This window comes from Hordeum vulgare, chromosome 6H (genome assembly GCF_904849725.1).
Source record: "Hordeum vulgare subsp. vulgare chromosome 6H, MorexV3_pseudomolecules_assembly, whole genome shotgun sequence".
NCBI classification, from domain to species: Eukaryota; Viridiplantae; Streptophyta; class Magnoliopsida; order Poales; family Poaceae; genus Hordeum; species Hordeum vulgare.
The window spans coordinates 48,356,499-48,373,291 of record NC_058523.1 but is presented as its reverse complement, the minus strand read 5'-3'; the positions used below and the strand labels follow the sequence as shown (position 1 = coordinate 48,373,291).

At 44.1% G+C, this 16,793-nt stretch overlaps 1 protein-coding gene across 2 annotated transcripts; it reads left to right on the top strand.

Moving 5' to 3' along the window:
- Window positions 1-10,675: 10,675 nt before the first annotated feature.
- LOC123404043 (putative disease resistance protein RGA3) lies at window positions 10,676-15,838 on the top strand. Of its 2 annotated transcripts, XR_006611618.1 has the most exons (3): window positions 10,676-12,826; window positions 15,249-15,360; window positions 15,623-15,838. XR_006611618.1 is itself a non-coding variant. In XM_045097955.1 (2 exons), coding segments are annotated over exons 1-2 (2,007 nt in total). In that variant the 5' UTR covers window positions 10,676-10,820; the 3' UTR covers window positions 15,250-15,577. The 2 variants fall into 2 exon arrangements, 1 of the variants encoding a protein (XP_044953890.1); XM_045097955.1 differs by lacking the exon at window positions 15,623-15,838 and having other exon boundaries at window positions 15,249-15,577.
- The last annotated feature ends 955 nt before the right edge of the window (window positions 15,839-16,793 follow it).

The following is a 16,793-nucleotide window of genomic DNA, read 5'->3' as shown; positions in this document are numbered from 1 at the left end:
AAGGTGGAGATTCCTCTCACCATGGCTATGGAAGTTTCCTGTGACGTGAGGAAGGAGAACGTGAGGAGGAAGATGATCCTCTTGGACCAGATTTGGAGAGTGTTAATGGGCCACCGATCTATTTCCAATTAAAAGATATCTCTTTCCTATTTTCAAAAACCGGAAAGTAAATGATAAAATGGAAACCAAATAAATTCGGAATATAGAGTTTCTATATACTAAAATTATCAGAAAAATAAAATCTAAATGATAGACATTTTTCCACGGCCAAAATAAAAACTTCAAAAAATGTTTTTTTCAGAAAATCCCCTAAATGCTTTATTTCTTTTTGCAAATAATTACTCAAATAAATCTTGGGTGTCATGGCTCAAATATTTCAAAGAATATCCCCGGGTTTGGAGGGTCATGTTTCTTCTCTCTTTTTCTCTTGTTTGACAAAGTATTGTTCTCGACATTCCGTGAGTGAAGAAGAAAACAAAATGCAAAGGAAAAATCGAAAGGAAATTCAAGTGCCACCTTGGTTCAAATTCTTTGTAGTTGAAGAAGTCATGCTATCTCCTCTCATTGAATTTAAATAAATGAATTTGAATTAACAGGAAAAGGGGAAAGTCATTTTATTCTATCTCATTCAAAAGTTTTTTTTAAGTTCCAAAACTTCACCCAAGTTTCAATCACTCAAATAAACAAACAATCAATCTAATAATTATATTAACATTCCAAAATTTGGGATGTTACAAAGTATTTCACTATACCTTATATATGCATCTTCTAGCTTCTTGCCTTCTCACTGTCCAAAGCCGCTATTTCCTTCTAATTTTATATAGCTCCAATTGAGGAAAAATAATAAGAAGAGAATGTAGCTAGTAATTTTGGCCAGTTACTCAGTGTATTTATGTCTTAGCATCTTAACCACCTTGTAGCTCCTCCCTCGAGAGAATAAGGGAATATTTTTGATTTGATCTCCTTATTAGTTAAATCATCCAACTAAAAGGTTCCACATGCAAGATTAAAAATTTCAATATGCTCAGAAGGGCATTCAATTGCATCACCTCGGAATATATTTTGCTTTATCATAGCAATTAACCTAGGATTTATCTGATATACTTTACCAGGTAAGTTAGTACCATTTTTTATGAAGTTCTCTCCTTGAGACGGTCCTCACACTAACTCAGCACTGACCTGATAATTTTTTTTATTAAAGGACCATGGCTGCTTTCAATTTGTAAAACCGTTAGATCACAAATTATTCAAATTTCGTGGCAAGGCCCAAAAGCGCTAAGATCCCCGGCAACGGCGCCAGAATAGTCTTGATAGCCTGCAAGTGCACATGGTTTAGTTGTATCCTTTTCGAAGTAAGGATATTGATCCCACAAGGAGCACAAGAACCAAACTTTTGCCTCTTGTATAGAATTATGTAACTTTAAATAAGGATTGGATAAAATAGTAAGGTGTAACTAAACAACATAAAAGTAAATAAATACAGGAATTGTAATGATTGCGAAACAAAAGAATAAAAAGGCGTTCTCAAGGAGTGTCAAATCCCCATTGGTATGTTTCTAGTACTAGTGTGCATTAGCATAGTATAGGTCGGATACTTGAGCCACTGTTGACGATTATGCTAGGCGGAGCCGGGTAAAGAACACGTTATACTCGTGGTAGACTTCATGCCATGCATGCCACCAACATAATCTCCCCATGTGGGTTACAACTCATGATAATCAAGGGTTTCCCATGGACGCGACCTCCACTCAGGGTTCTCCGTAAATCCCCTATCACTTGTAAAGGTTAGGAACAGTAGACTTTTACCGTCACCTCGAATTACCTTCACAACCTAGACGTATGCAACGACAGTGATATACGTCGTGGCCAACTAAGACACAAATGTTGAGTGGCCCCCGTTCACAACATTCACGAAGTTATTAAACTAAGAATTCAATAGAGAATCTCATATCAACAATAAAAGTTTCAGATCCTACACATACCAAGGTTCATCCATATCCTCGAGAACTAGGGGTCTACTCACTCATGGGAACAACAAACATCATGATAACGGTAATGAAATACATGGATGGATGATTCAAATGATATACCGAAGGATCCACCAGGGTTCTTAATGTTGTAGATGATATGGATGCGGATGATGATGACGAAGATGGTGGTGATGATGTTGTCCCCCTACTCGCGGTGAGAGGAATACCCTTCTTCTCCTGGTTGATCCTCCCTTCGGATGGGCTCCGGAGGCAAGGGTTCTGCCTTCTGGACGAGTTTCTGGTGTCTCTATGTGTCTGTTTCACCATTCGCTTTGATGCGGTGGAAATAGCTGATCTCTCCGAGACGGCAACGTGCCATACAACCGCTCATACAAGCGCTCATGGTCGTATGGAACGTTGTCATTTTCTCTGGAACCACGACAATGCTCGTTCTCTTATCCTTTTTGCTCGATCTTTTAATGAGAAGTGATTATCACATTAAATACGTGATTCCACCATCATTCTTCGGTATTTTCTCCATTAAATGAATAATACTCCAAAAGATGTTACCTAAGGGATTATCAACAATAAAAGTGCGCGAACGCGGTAAAATTTAACAAAGCCCACCTTGTAGGCACAAAATATATGGGAAAGTCATCACGTAAATTGGACTCGTCAGTTGTGAGTCCGCCACCCTATTCGCACGCTAGACGGACCGCACTGCCTCTAGTGTGGCAGCGACGCCACACATCACAGTGGATCCATGCACCATTTCGGCAGACACAATTGATTCCCAACAGGAGGAGTCCGAATGATGTCGTCGGGCGGCCTCCTCTCGTGAGGGGCGGAGCATAAGCCGGACGGTCATCTCCTCCTCGGGGCCGCATGGGGTGAGCTCGGGGTCGACGGATCTCGAGGTGTAGGACTTGGATCCGCTTCCCGCCATGCCAAAAAGGGTCGGAGATCGCTGGATGGGAGTATGGATGACAGAATGGAGTGGAGAGGAGTGGAGTGAAGTGGCTAGTTTTTGGTTCAAGAAGAGGATGGGGACGGATATATGTGGGTTCTGGTCCGGGGCTTCTCATATCCGCCCCATATTTAGGCTGGGTATGAGCGGTGCCAGTCAGCCTGAACGCTTGATGCCGGTTTGAGATACGCGTTTAAGTCGGGTTTTTTGACTGGTCAATAATGGACCGTCCATTCAGATGTATGAGGGGGTTTGAGATGCCCAATTAAATTGGGTTTTCTTTAACCGGTCCATGACGGACCATCCATCCAGATGTATAAGGGGTTTGAGATGCCCGGTTGTAGATGCTCTTACTAGTCAAGAATTAAGAAAAGTGATCAACCGCCACCCCTATTTAGCAAGCATATGAGGGCTGAGAGGATGCAAATCAGGAACCCATACTTCCAATTTTCTTTGTGGCAAATAGTTTCCTCGAAGCATATCAATGCAGTTTCTTGTCATCACCATCATCACCCCATAAGAATATCCTCCTAGTTCTAGTAGGCAGGTGGGTGACGGATAGAAAAAATAATAGGAATGTAACTAACGTGCCACTTTCCAAAAAACAAATGTAATCTATACTTATATTAATTAGAGACTCCCTAGAAATTACCACGTTAATTAGTAAATATGAGCCGTTAATCTGGTGGGTCCAAGTTATAATGGTGTAGATTAGATAGTTGAAAAATTACCCACCTATGCCATCAGTTTTCTTTAGGGCCATGACATCAGTTTTTTTAAGCTCGCCATCAAGTTATTTGCTTGGACGCATCCTATTTTTTCAATCAAATTTGCATGCATGTATTTTATCTTAATAGGCCAGTTAGCATCTTGAAATAAGAAGTCCCATCGAGGCTGGTGTCTTCACGTCCTTTATTCTCAACAGATCAACATCTCTTAAAATAGAATCTCCATCACGTGAAATAAAACTATAATCTCCATGGATTGGACGTCGCCTAAAGAAAAGGCCGAGCGGGGCTGCCGGATTGCCTTTCTGATGCTGCCGTCATGCCTGCTTTTGGGTGCCATCCGCATGCTCGACCGACCATCCTGCTCTTCTGCTATCGGTTGTACAGAGAAGGATTGGCAACGGTAAGAGGCAAACAACGCTGGCGTATATTACCATGCAGTTTTTCTTTTGGTTCTTAATTTATTCGTTTCTCACCAGATATTCCTGATTCTTTTAATCAATCTGCTGACGGTGCCACCAGCCCTTTGATGTAGCTTTTATTTAGGGAGAAGCGGGATGGAGATGCAAATGATGAACATAGGAGACTGATTATATAATTGGTCGCCTACACAGGTTCTGCAAAATTAGACGACGGAGATTGTAATCTCAGGGAATGCCATGGACCAAGAGCAGAACGAAGACAATATTAAGGTGATGAGGTGGATTTGCTTGCATCGCACCCCGTGCACCGTGAAAGGCATCTCAGGCGCTGAAGGCCGTGTTGGGAGAAGCTGGTGCCATCACCATCGTTCATTCACGTGACATAGAGACCGGCGTGTGATGGATCATGAGGCAAACGGGGACTTCTCTTCCTACCACAACTGTTCGTGTGCGGTCACCTATACCGTGTGTTCGTGTGCCGTGTTACTGTCTCATCTCTATTTTCTCCTCAGCCGGTAGTTATGGCCATAGACTCGAGCTTGCATGCTAGGTGCTCATGAGGAGGTGGAGTTGCTTCTGTGACACTTCAATCCCACTTGTGTTTGATCGTAGCTAGCACCTAGGCTACATGCGTAGGATACGAGATCAAATAAAGAAAATTAGAGAGCCGATGGAAGATGCTCACCCACAGATTGCTATTTGACTGCACACCTTCCATATATGTGCTATTTTGTTCTTTAGGTCGTACTAGTACAATGCCCGTGCGTTGCTATGGATGAAATACAGAAAAAGTTGCTACGGATGAAATACAGGAAAATAAGTCAAACTGATGAGTAAGCGAGTGAAGTCTTCCGAATCAATATTGCCTTTGAAATACATGAAAATAACCATTTTCTTTCGGGGGCTGCTACACATCCATCAGCGGATGTTTAGTATACATCCGCCACCTCAACGGTCGTTGGATGTATTGGTGCAGCCGTCCGATCTACGTCCTGTACCCAATAGTTCGTGAAACACAGGTCGAGTTGCAGAAACAATAGCCGCGTTGCGAAAACAATGATCGTGCTTAAAAAAATCTTGAAACAACGATCGCGTTGCAGAAAATAATTTACGTAACTCCTGAAACAATGGCTGAGTTGCAGAAACCACGACCCTGTTGCAGAAATGTTGCAGGCCAGTTGCGGAGCTGCCTGACTGCGGAGGGCGACGGCCAGGCCGGCGGTGGAGGGACGTGGGGCAGGCTGACGGGGCGGGGCCGTGGCGCGGGGCGGCGGTGGAGGGACGTGGGGCAGGCCGACGGGGCGGGGCCGTGGCGCGGGGCGACGGTGGAGGGACGTGGGGCAGGCCGACGGGGCGGGGCCGTGGCGCGGGGCGGCGGAGGGCGACGGCCAGGCCGGCGGTGGAGGGACGTGGGGCAGGCCGACGGGGCGGGGCCGTGGCGCGGGGCGGCGGTGGAGGGACGTGGGGCAGGCCGACGGGGCGGGGCCGTGGCGCGGGGCGGCGGAGGGCGACGGGCAGGCTGATGCGCGGAGGGGCGGCGGGGCCAGAGCAGGCCGACGGCGACGAGGTCGTCGGGGCCGCAGTGGGCTGACGGCGGAGGCGTGACGGTGCCGTAGCAGGCCGGCGGCGGAGAGGTCGTCGGGGCCGAGGTGAAGGCGAAAGTACGGACTATGTAGTTTCGTGAAACACGTGCCCAGTTTCTGAAACACCGATTGAGTTTCGAGATTCAACGGACGAACGGACGGCGGATGGATCGCGCGGATCGGCCAGTGGAAGATAATCTTTTTCCTTTTCTTTAGTGCATATTGTGAGAGCAACTATGCATCGACCCCCTGTTTTTTATCGGTGATAAAATTTTGTGATCCATCCTCTTCCTCTTCTTTGCCTTCCTCCTTCCATCCCAACGACCCATCCTCTGACGCTGGTCATGACCGGTGTGGATGTCCTGCACCACCCTATCTGAGTTGTCTTCTTTATCGGTTCACCATTGCCCAAGGCCGGTGTCGATGATCCCCTGTCCATTTTCAAAACGATTATGCAAATCTCAGATGATATCTTAAATGAAACATGTTATCAGTACTTGGCAAGATGGCATGTGCATAGCTTATATGAAGCATGTGAAAGAGGGTATCATGTTTTTAGAGGAATGGATTGATCAGCACAAGCATGTATGGAAGCTTATGGCTAATGAGTAAAATGGCACGTGTGTTGTAACGGGATCAAAATTCATCACACTCTCGCACTTATAATCTAATCACTATGGTTTATTTAAAATACAGTAAGTATTGTCAAATATCCCTCACATGAAGTTCTTTCAAGTAGACTATCTTTAAAACATATATGCATTGATTTTTTATCCAGAGAAATACATACATTGTTCAACTTGCGGGTCGTGCTTCGTTAATGAGTAAACAACACCGGACTGAGGGATAATGAGCCGGTTGCAAGCTTTTAAACCGCCCCTACAATCCAGTTATGCACAACCTGTAATCAAATTTTAATTAGAGCTAACACCACCATTTGTATGGTTATGCATGCTCTCGGGGATGCCTTTTCATTAGAAAGTGTGTATGCCTAGACTCCTTCAGAGATGGTTGATGTTTCATAAGGAGAAGCTGCAGCTTCTGATGATGATCTGGAGGTTCTCTCATCGACCCAAGCCAAGCCGCGTACCGACCCTTCAGCATCTGAAGTTGACATCCCAGAAGAACATGCAACAAGTGGTGATAATGATCTTCTTCAGTCACCAACAGAAGCTGATCCATGCACTCTTCTTAGTCTTCTGCAATCAGACGACATCGACATTGCAGAACAGCAAGTGGCACCTAACTCTGGTGATCAAATTCAGTCATGTGCAACCGCTCAACCTTCAGAAGACATCCACATTACAGAAGAACATGCAATGATTTCTGAAGGCAACCAGATTCAGTCATTTGATGCTCTGAAATCAGTCAAAGGTACTTGCTGTGTTCCGCTCCCCAAGATCCACCACCACCATGACTCCCCGCTCCCCAAGCTCGACCACCACCCTGGTCCTTCCCGTTTGAAGCAGGCCAGCCAACTGCCGCCCCTCTTCCTCCTCTAACTCGAATTTTCCCTCTTCTTCTTCTCCCTCAATTTTCTCCATGGACAAGCCCCGCAACACCCCGCTCGCAATCTCCAGTCACCTCGCCGCCGGCCTCGTGCTCCTCCGCCTCGATCCATCCGCCGCGTCGCCGGATCCATGCCGGAGCAGCCAGATCCGCGGCCTCCTACCTCGCCTGTCTGGCCCTCTCCTCGTGCGCCCCTATCCCTCCCCCCACTGGAGCCCCACGCCCCCAATCCCGTCGGCCTCCCTTGCTGCTTTGCGTGGCATCGAGCAGCAGCAGTTTGGGCAGAGGAGGACGAGTAGCAGCAGTTTGGACAGAGGAGGACAAACGTGAGGTGAATACAAAAAACTGCAGGGTTTATAACGCAAAATTCTAAAACGAAACGTTTTTTCACTTAAAAATGGACTGCGGGTTGAATACACAAAACGTCAGGGGCTTTATTGCAAAAACTCCATGTGTTTTGGTCTAGAAGCTAAAATTTCTTGGAGAAATATCCTATTGTGTTGAATCTGATAGTAAATTTTCATGCACGTAGATACAGTTCTGTTGTTATATGTTCTTCGGATTTGGATTCTAAGGGAAACTAATATAGTATCTTTCGTAATGCAAAGGTTCACAAGTTATACAGACTGCATGCCTTATATGGAAGTTTTGCTCTTTATGTAGATTGAATATCAATGTTGAGCTACAAACAAAAAAAGATGAATTATCAAGGATCTGCCAACAAGAAAAGACAGGTGTTGGCACTTTGATTCGCCTTCGTAGATGTCGGATGATAGTACACTTTTATTCCAATCAAATCTTCTAAGTGTACGATGTAAGATGTTGCCCCATGAGATTCATATATATCTTGCGAGTGCTGTTCATTGAGATTTCTCATCTGTCTAGGAAAAAATTGTTGGTGTATAAGACATGACTCCACTAGGTTTTAAACTTTCCGATCTTTATTTTCACCTTCGGAATAATGAATTTCATGCATACACCACTTACTTCACAAAATATAATTTGTTGGAATTGTAATTATTATTCAAATTAATATGGACAATTCTAATTTCTTGCTCAAATAAAAAAAATTAACAAATGTAATGCACTACCAGTCATACATGGTATAAGGTGAATTCTATGATATTACAAAAGTATTATTTAGGATAGAAATAAAATAAGGAAGTTTGCATGAAATTCATACATACTTGCAATGAAATTAACATAACTTAGTTGTTTAATACTAGCAAGAAAAACAAGTTACGGTAAAATGTGTTAATACCCATTGATATAAGAAGTTAGAAGTTTGCCTTAACCGCCATTGGCTATTTTTGATATATTTTTCTTTCAGCTGATATATAAATTAATCAAACCGGTCATACAAAAGCATGGTGGTTGCATAATGTATTGTAGAACTTGGTCATATAATGTATTACAATACCACACTGATCATAATGTATTACAAAACCGGACAGATAAATTAATCAAACCGGTCATACAAAAGCATGGTGGCTACCTATTTTACAACAATATTAAATATTTTAATTCTTTACTTGGGCACAATAGACTGATTCTCACCATTTTGGTGGCTATCTTTGTTCTCAGGCAGATGCTTTCTCTCAATAACAGTATGATTTGATCTAGCAATATAGCTTATATGCTAGAACATCAGTTACTACACGGACCATAGAGTGTAGGTTACACTTCGATGGAACGAGTGATATATTATTGTCTTGTGTGGCTGCTATATATCAGTAGAAGATGTGGAAATAATGTTCTTTTCCCCCCACAAGAGTATACTGGGCAAGATATTTTTTTAAAAATGCATGTGATTGGGCCTTGACATTATTCGTGTTTTAAAAAATAATGTAGTTTTTTCTTTTCATATAATGTAAACTTGAGTAATGGTTTTCAATTTTTACAATTAAACTTGGCATAAGCAAAATAAAATCCATGGTACTAATGTAAGGGAAACACACCGACGGAAAATTTGTCATAGAGAACTTTTTTACACACCCCAATTTTGTCATTTTTGTTGTTTAGGGTTTCCCGGCAAAAGCAGAGCAAATAAGTTTGCTTCTTCTTAATCTCACAATAGGTCTTTACATGAGTATATATAATCTCACATATGATAACTGGGCTAAGACCCTAACTACGATAACTGGGCTAAGCCCCTAATTACAGTTGGGCCGGCGGCGGCTATAAGTAGCCCCGCCTGTGCAAACAGCTCGAGGAAGTCTGGAAACTGCTGGCGGAACTCCTCGAGCTGCTCCCAAGTGGTGTCCTCCTTAGGAAGGCCTTGCCACTAAATCAGAAGGTGCCAAACTCCATGGCTCAGCTGAGCCCTGAACACCTTCCGGGGACCTGGAATTAGTCGACCGTTGGCAGCTGGCGGCAGGACCGGCAAAGATGCCGGTGGTTTGCCGTGGAAAGGCTTTAGCAGCCCCACATGAAAGACATCATGGATACAGGCGCCCGGTGGCAACTGTAGCGGGTAGGTGACGTTGCCGACGCGCTCGATCACCGGAAACGGCCCGGCGTAACGCGGCCCGAGCTTGCGCTTGGCGCGCGGGTCAAGAGACTGAGTGGTATCGTGGAGAAGGCGCAGCCACACCCAATCACCTACGACAAACTCTGCATCTCGATGATGGGTGTCATAGTACTTCTTGGACAGCTGCTGCGCTTGGAGAAGACGTTGACGCACCTCCGCAAGGACCTCATCCCAAGTGAGCCAGTCCACGTGCCTGCGTGGACGATCACCTGTAACACAACGTAAGTACATTGCGAACTAAATTGTTTTTTGAATGTATAAGACAGGATCACTAGAGAATTATAGTTAGTATAGAGACTTATTCAAAGGAAGGCTAATATTGCAATGTTGTCGTGTAGTACCTCCATCCCGGTTTATTAGTGCCCTTAGTATTTTTATGGCAAAACTTTTGATATATTCATGAACTTTCTTATATACCATAAAAATAGTATCATTGAAAACCACTTTTGCATATGAATCCGACAATATAAGTTATGTTATGTACAACATATTGGGCAAAAAATATAAAGGGGAACAGTAAAGCCAGACCGAGGTAGTATTATGTTTTAGTTACCTATAAATAGTCCGATAAAGATATATCAACCAATTTTAATGTAATATAATTGGAAAACATCATTATTTTGATAAACTGTACAATTTCTATCAAAGGGTTACCGATGTGCGTTGTTGTTGCATGTTAGCAGTTGAATTATTTAAAATTGCATTGTGCTTATATCTGAATTTATCTTTTAAACAAATATTCAATACAAATAGAATTTCAATGATTTGGTTAAATAGACTAGCCCGTGTGGACGCACGGGTTGACGACTAGTATCTATAACTTGTCAAAGAATTCAGAAACAGATAAAAATATGCAATGCAAGTGGCCTACCTCTAACAGATAAAAAATGCTTTCTCTCAAAATGTCAAATGAATAAACAAATGACGCAGTGCAGTCCCTTTCTGGTGCTTGTATCGCTCATTTGAAGCTGTCCTCGCGAAATTATAGAGCACGAAGTCGTCCGACAAGCAACCAGTTTATGTGCTGCTACAATGACCACTCGTTGACTCCATTGCTGCCGCATTCTTCGGCCAAATCCCCCCCTCCGCCCCTCCCCCGCGGTTCAGGCACATGGCCGCCGTACTTGTGTTCGCCGGCAAGTCGGTCGCAACTGCTGCCATCAGCTTCTTGGTCACAAAGGCTTTCAACTACCTCGACGAGTATCGCAAATCTGAAGGCATGGAGGAGGTGAAGAATCGGCTCCGGCTGGCCATGCCACAGATCCAGTCGGTGTTTGATGTCGTCCAGCCGCAACGCATCAGGGAGCAGAGCAGCGCACTGGATGAGTGGCTGTGGCAGCTCAGGGACGCCGTCGAGGAGGCTGAGGATTCCATCGATGAGCTAGAGTACCTCGTACTCGAGAAGAAGGCTAAAGAGCGCAAGGTTAGTGACCGCTGCTCTTGTTTTGGTAGGATGAAGCATAAGTTTGTCAGATCCGTTAAGCAAGCCGGTATTTTGAACAAGACTCTCGACAGACTGGTGAAATCTGTGGATAGATTAGACAAGGTTGCCGAAGGTGTTGCCAATTTCCTCATCCTCGCAGGAACAGCTTCCAGCAGTCAGCACCAAATGCAGTTGGCTGACAATGACCGCCAGACAGGCTCAACGTTATGTACAACCATATTTGTTGGGCGAGAGAAAGAGAAAGAACAGATTATTCAGTGGCTAACAAACATATCGGCTGAATCGGCAAACATGGGCAGTATTCCGATTGTTTCATTGGTCGGTCATGGTGGCATGGGCAAAACCACTCTGGCTCAGAGCATATGCGAAACATCTGAGATACGGAGCTGTTTTACGGTCGTCTGGGTTACTGTATCCACTACCTTTGACGCAACATCAGTAACAAGTAAAATTCTGGAATGTGTGACAGGAGTAAAGCCACATACTGATCAGTTGGAACCATTGCAAAGATTACTCCAAGGCATAATGGAGCGTCTTAGTTTCTTGCTTGTTTTGGATGATGTCTGGGAAGATAAGAAAAGAAATGAATGGGAAAAGCTATTTGCTCCTTTCAGGAAACTGAACAACAGGAGCAAAATTTTGTTGACGACCCGAATGCGGTCTGTAGCATCCATGGCCACACACGTGATGAATGTAAAAAATGATGAGTGCTTGACATTAGGAGGTCTGAAAGAAGATGAAAATCTGGAGCTCTTCAATCATCATGTGTATTCTGGTTTGAACCCACAGGAGTATGAGGACTTGAAATCAATTGGAGAGCAAATTGCAAGAAAGCTAGGAGGATGTCCCTTGGTAACAAAGGTTGCTAGTGGGCATTTGCATGATATCATGGAGTTTGATTACTGGAAGAACTTCTTGGACGAAGGATTGGAACAGTTTAAAGGAACTGAAGAGGATATTATGAAGATTCTGAGGTTAAGCTACTACCACCTACCAGTAGAGTTGCAGATGTGCTTTCGATTTTGTAGCTTGTTTCCCGAGGACCATGAATTTTTTAAGGATGATTTGGTGAAGATGTGGGTGGGTTCAGGATTGATCTCACAGGCTACAAGTTACTCACAACCCTTAAAGGTAATGAACACCGGTGAACAATTCTTGGCTCAACTGACCAGAAAATCATTCTTTGAAGTGAAAACCAAAGAGCGCAATGATATAGTAGGAGAAGAATACTATGTCATGCATGACATATTGCATGAAGTGGCAAGGAATGTTTCATTTGGTGAATGTGCAAGAATAAATGATCCTACCAGGTTTGATGATAAGAAGGATACAGTCCGACACATATGTGTTTCCCATATCCAGAAATTTTCTGTTGAGGACATCAAGAAACTATCCTATTTTAAGAACCTACGCTCTATTATCATCGATAGTTATCATGAGGTTGATGACAATATAGTTTGTGCACTTGAACAAATTGTTGAAAGCTCAAAATCATTGCGTCTATTTCATTCAACGTTGAGAAATACATTCCATATTGCTGACAAGTTCGGTGAGCTAAAGCACCTCCGCTATCTATGTCTGGATCACATATCACCAGAGGGAATTCGTGTTGTGTCCAAACTTTATCACTTGACGCTGTTTCATTGTCAGAATGGTTTACAGGGAGCAACATAGTAAGTCCATCCCACCTTTGTCATGATGCTATGGTGTTTGACGTTGAATTGCTTGAATTGTTGATCACTTTAGGAAAGCAAGTTCCTTTATTATCCATCATGTTGTCTTGCATACCTAGCATTAGCTCTATTGTGCAGGACTGGTTAGATTTTTTTTCTTTCTATTTTCGATTGCTACTTTTGTGTAAGATTGCACGGAAGTGGCACGGGGCCGGTTTCTTGGCCAGCGGGTCACCATGGCAGCCCCCACATAGTAGGTGCTCCATTTTCTTGTGCTCAAGCCCCCAACGTCGCTGGCCCGCCTTCTTCTTCCTCTTGCGCTCCTGATGCTGGATCCATCATGGGGAAGGAGGACCCCAATCCCCCTCGGGCCCCTCTTGGTCTTCAGAGTTGCCGCACTCCTCCCAGCCTTCACAACCCTGCAAACGACCACCCATCTCCCTCTTCGCCATTACCCGCAGCTCCCCCTCATGCCCCCACTCCACCACCAGAAAGACGACGCCATCGGCCGCTTGTCGGCCCGCCGGTCTCCCATCACCACCGCTTCGGCGTAGGGGACAAGTTGTCAAGGGGGTGGGGATGAAGAGGGAGCACACAGTGTGAGCCAGCCACCGCTCCTCACGGAGAATGGCAGGAAACCCTAATCTAGGGTTCCGACAACGCCTCCTCAGCCATATATAGCCAGTGGTTGGGCTATCCAGGGGGTCAACTCTGCTAGGCTTTGCGGCCCAACCAACGTCAGGCCCAGAAACTAGGCCAGGGCCTGCATAGACACCAGCCTCTATGAGGACCCCGCACTGACCACAGGCCCAACTACCTAGAACGGTCCATCCCTAGGGCCCAGTGTAACCTCCGCCGCGGAGCCAACCCTAGCCACCTGCCCTGACTTCGCCGCCGCCCGCACGGCCACCACCATCGGCGACTTGGGGGAGAGAAGGGAGGCAGGGCCGCGCTGCAAGGGGAACCACCCCGCCGGCCGGCTCCCCCGTGCCGTTCGCCACCTTGGGCCGAACGCTCGAGGCCTACACCGCGGCGGGGTCATCACTCGTCGGAACCTTCGACTGCCAGATTCGGGACGTCGTCGCCCGCGAGCCTGACTAGCGAACCTGCGACCACGGCCAGACACAATGCTCCCCGTCGCTGCCGTGAAGGCGAGGAAGTCACTGACCATGGGATCAACAGGCGCCGCTCGGGCGCCGCTACCGACTTGGCATCCTCTTCTTCCTTCGAATCCATATCCCCAGCCCCCGAGCTAGAGAGAGGGCGTGCCCGCCCCCGCGAGCCCATTGGACCCCAGCAGATAGTCTGCCATGCGTCGGCGCCGACCGGCGCCGACCCCCTATGTGGAATACCCGAGTCGCCCCGCGAGACACCCGACCGTACACCTAACGGTTCACACATTTTCACACCAATTAACCATGGATATAAGGCATATGCCAATGCGTCGTCTCTTATCATGTTATTATAGAAGGATTAATAATTTAAGATACAACCATGCAAATGCATTATTTATTATGAGTTATATCTACATTTAAAAATTTAGGGTAATGCATGCATCTGATTGGGCTAGAACCATTTTTTGCCTATGGTCACGTGGAAGGGTTGTATGTTACTCCCTCCACCTCGGTTTATAAGTCATTTTAGGTTGTGCACCGCGATCAAGACGGAGAGGAAACAAAAGAAATTATTATTAATTTGCTAGTTGATAACATTCCATGTAATGAATTGACCACTGCATGGTGTGCTAGTTAGTCTCAAGTCATTAAAAACATACACGTCCCGCATCTCTTAAGTTGTCCGTAATGAGAGTATCATAGGTAGTATCATGCATGTCAACTAGGTAATTTCGATGAGGTGGCATAGAATTAAAGAAAGAAAGAGAGGGTTGAATATCATATTATGATACCGTATGATATTAAATGATGTGCTACTATGTGTCTTGCATGACAATAAATAAACCTTCGTATGATACTAACACATGATACTATGCATTACAGTTGTTGTATCATACACTAATATCATATGCATGATAGTAGTATATGATACCACCCATTACAACCAGCCTTATTGGTTGATTCCTTTATTCGTGTCAAAAATCAAGAAAAGAGGTGAAAGTTAATGCATCATATCTAAGTGTTTTGGGGTTATTTGATTTTCGTAAGATGACTTGTAAACCGAGACGGAGAAAATAGCTAAGATACAACCTCATTCTTTTTCTTCATTAACTAATATGCCATGTGAGCAAAATACTTATAAAACCGCACTAAAAAACTAGCATTGACACAGACCTAAGTTGCATAAATATTGGTTTCGTTGATATTAAGGGAGTTAGTCTACGATAACTGTGTGGCATATTTAATTTGTTCGGGAATTTGGTCTCTTTCTGACACTACGTCTAATTGAAACATATCGACTATTACAGGTAACTTTGAGGTGTGTACTTGGCTCGTGAGCAGCATTGAAGCGTTGCTGGAGCAATCATCTTCAAGGATTGCTCGAAGCTGGAGAACTGGGAGTCTAGGATCGTCAAGGAGGTATTTGCATGGCACGGAAACCAAGATTCTCCTTAGTTTGATGCACTTAAGTTTCTTTATGTAGTGTTGCGAGGAAATATGGGCTTGATGTGTGTTTAAGTTGCTTGTGTACGTGATGTCTTCGTTTATTTCAACATATTTTATTCCAAATTATTTATCAACTCCAACTAGTTCTTATTGTTGTTGCCAAGGAAAATGATGATTGTGTTTGGTTTTTTGATCGAGTGTCTTCATTACTGAATGTAATTGGAGTGTCTTGTAGGCATCATGACATGATTCGAGATGCTAGACTTCACAATATCATGAAACTACTTGAATGTGGTGAGCTACAAACCGGGAGTGGCTCGAATCAAGAGATGGAGTTACCTAGGCCTGAGTATACTCGGTGGGGCTCTCATTACAAAATTGTTGTCAACATTATTGCTATGTATCCCGCAACTCATGATGTCACTATTAGAAAAAGGCTGTTAGTGGCGCACCTATTTTATCTATTAATGGCGCACTATAGGTGTATCACTACTAATAAATAGTAATGGTGCACGCCTGGTGCGCCACTGTTAATCTACATAGCAGCATAGTTTTAAATAGCGGGCTACGAAAAATAGGGGCGAGCCTTTAAATCAGCTATAGCGGGCTATAGCGGCATATTTGTACATGATACCATTTAGCGGCACCCTGCTGAAAAGGCTATAGTGAGGCTATAGCGGGGCTATAGCGGGCTATTTAAAACTATGCATAACAGTGGCGCACCACCTGGTGCGCCATTACTAGGCCCAGAAGTGAGCCACTATTGTGGGTTACTAATGGCGCACTTTTAGATGCTGCGCCACTACTATGAATATTAGGAATTTTTTTTTGCTTTTCTGATATTTGCACATGTTAAAAAATACATTACATCACAAAATATAAACATCACAACATATAAACAACAGATTTATCGAATACAATAGAAGATTAGTCTCCGAATACAATTCATCATAGTGATACATATATAAGTGATGTAGAAGTAAGTGATACATATTCTATACAATAGTTTCATAAAATATCATCACATCATCTCGAAAATAGCGATATGTAGTGATGTAGAAGTAATCATCATAGTAAATGAGACATCATATAACGAAAGTTGGTCACTAGTCACAATCACAACTCCTCCTCATCATCATCGTTAACTCTAACACATTGTAGCACATCATCACATCATCTCGGGAATAGCTAAGAATCATCATACTCATTACCAACAATACTATTTAATACATTGTAGCACATCATCACATTAGCACATTGTAGCACATCATCACATTGTAGTACATAATAACACATTGTACCTAGGACCTACTCCTCTGCTTAGGTAGAATATCATAAAACAAGCTAGGCCCTGACTCTCCATTATGGAGAATGGAGTTCATCTTGTCTTCAATTCTTGGCCTACG

Bases quoted from the DNA above. Each gene is read 5' to 3' on its own strand.
- LOC123404043 (XM_045097955.1), top strand. From the start codon at position 10,821: ATGGCCGCCGTACTTGTGTTCGCCGGCAAGTCGGTCGCAACTGCTGCC.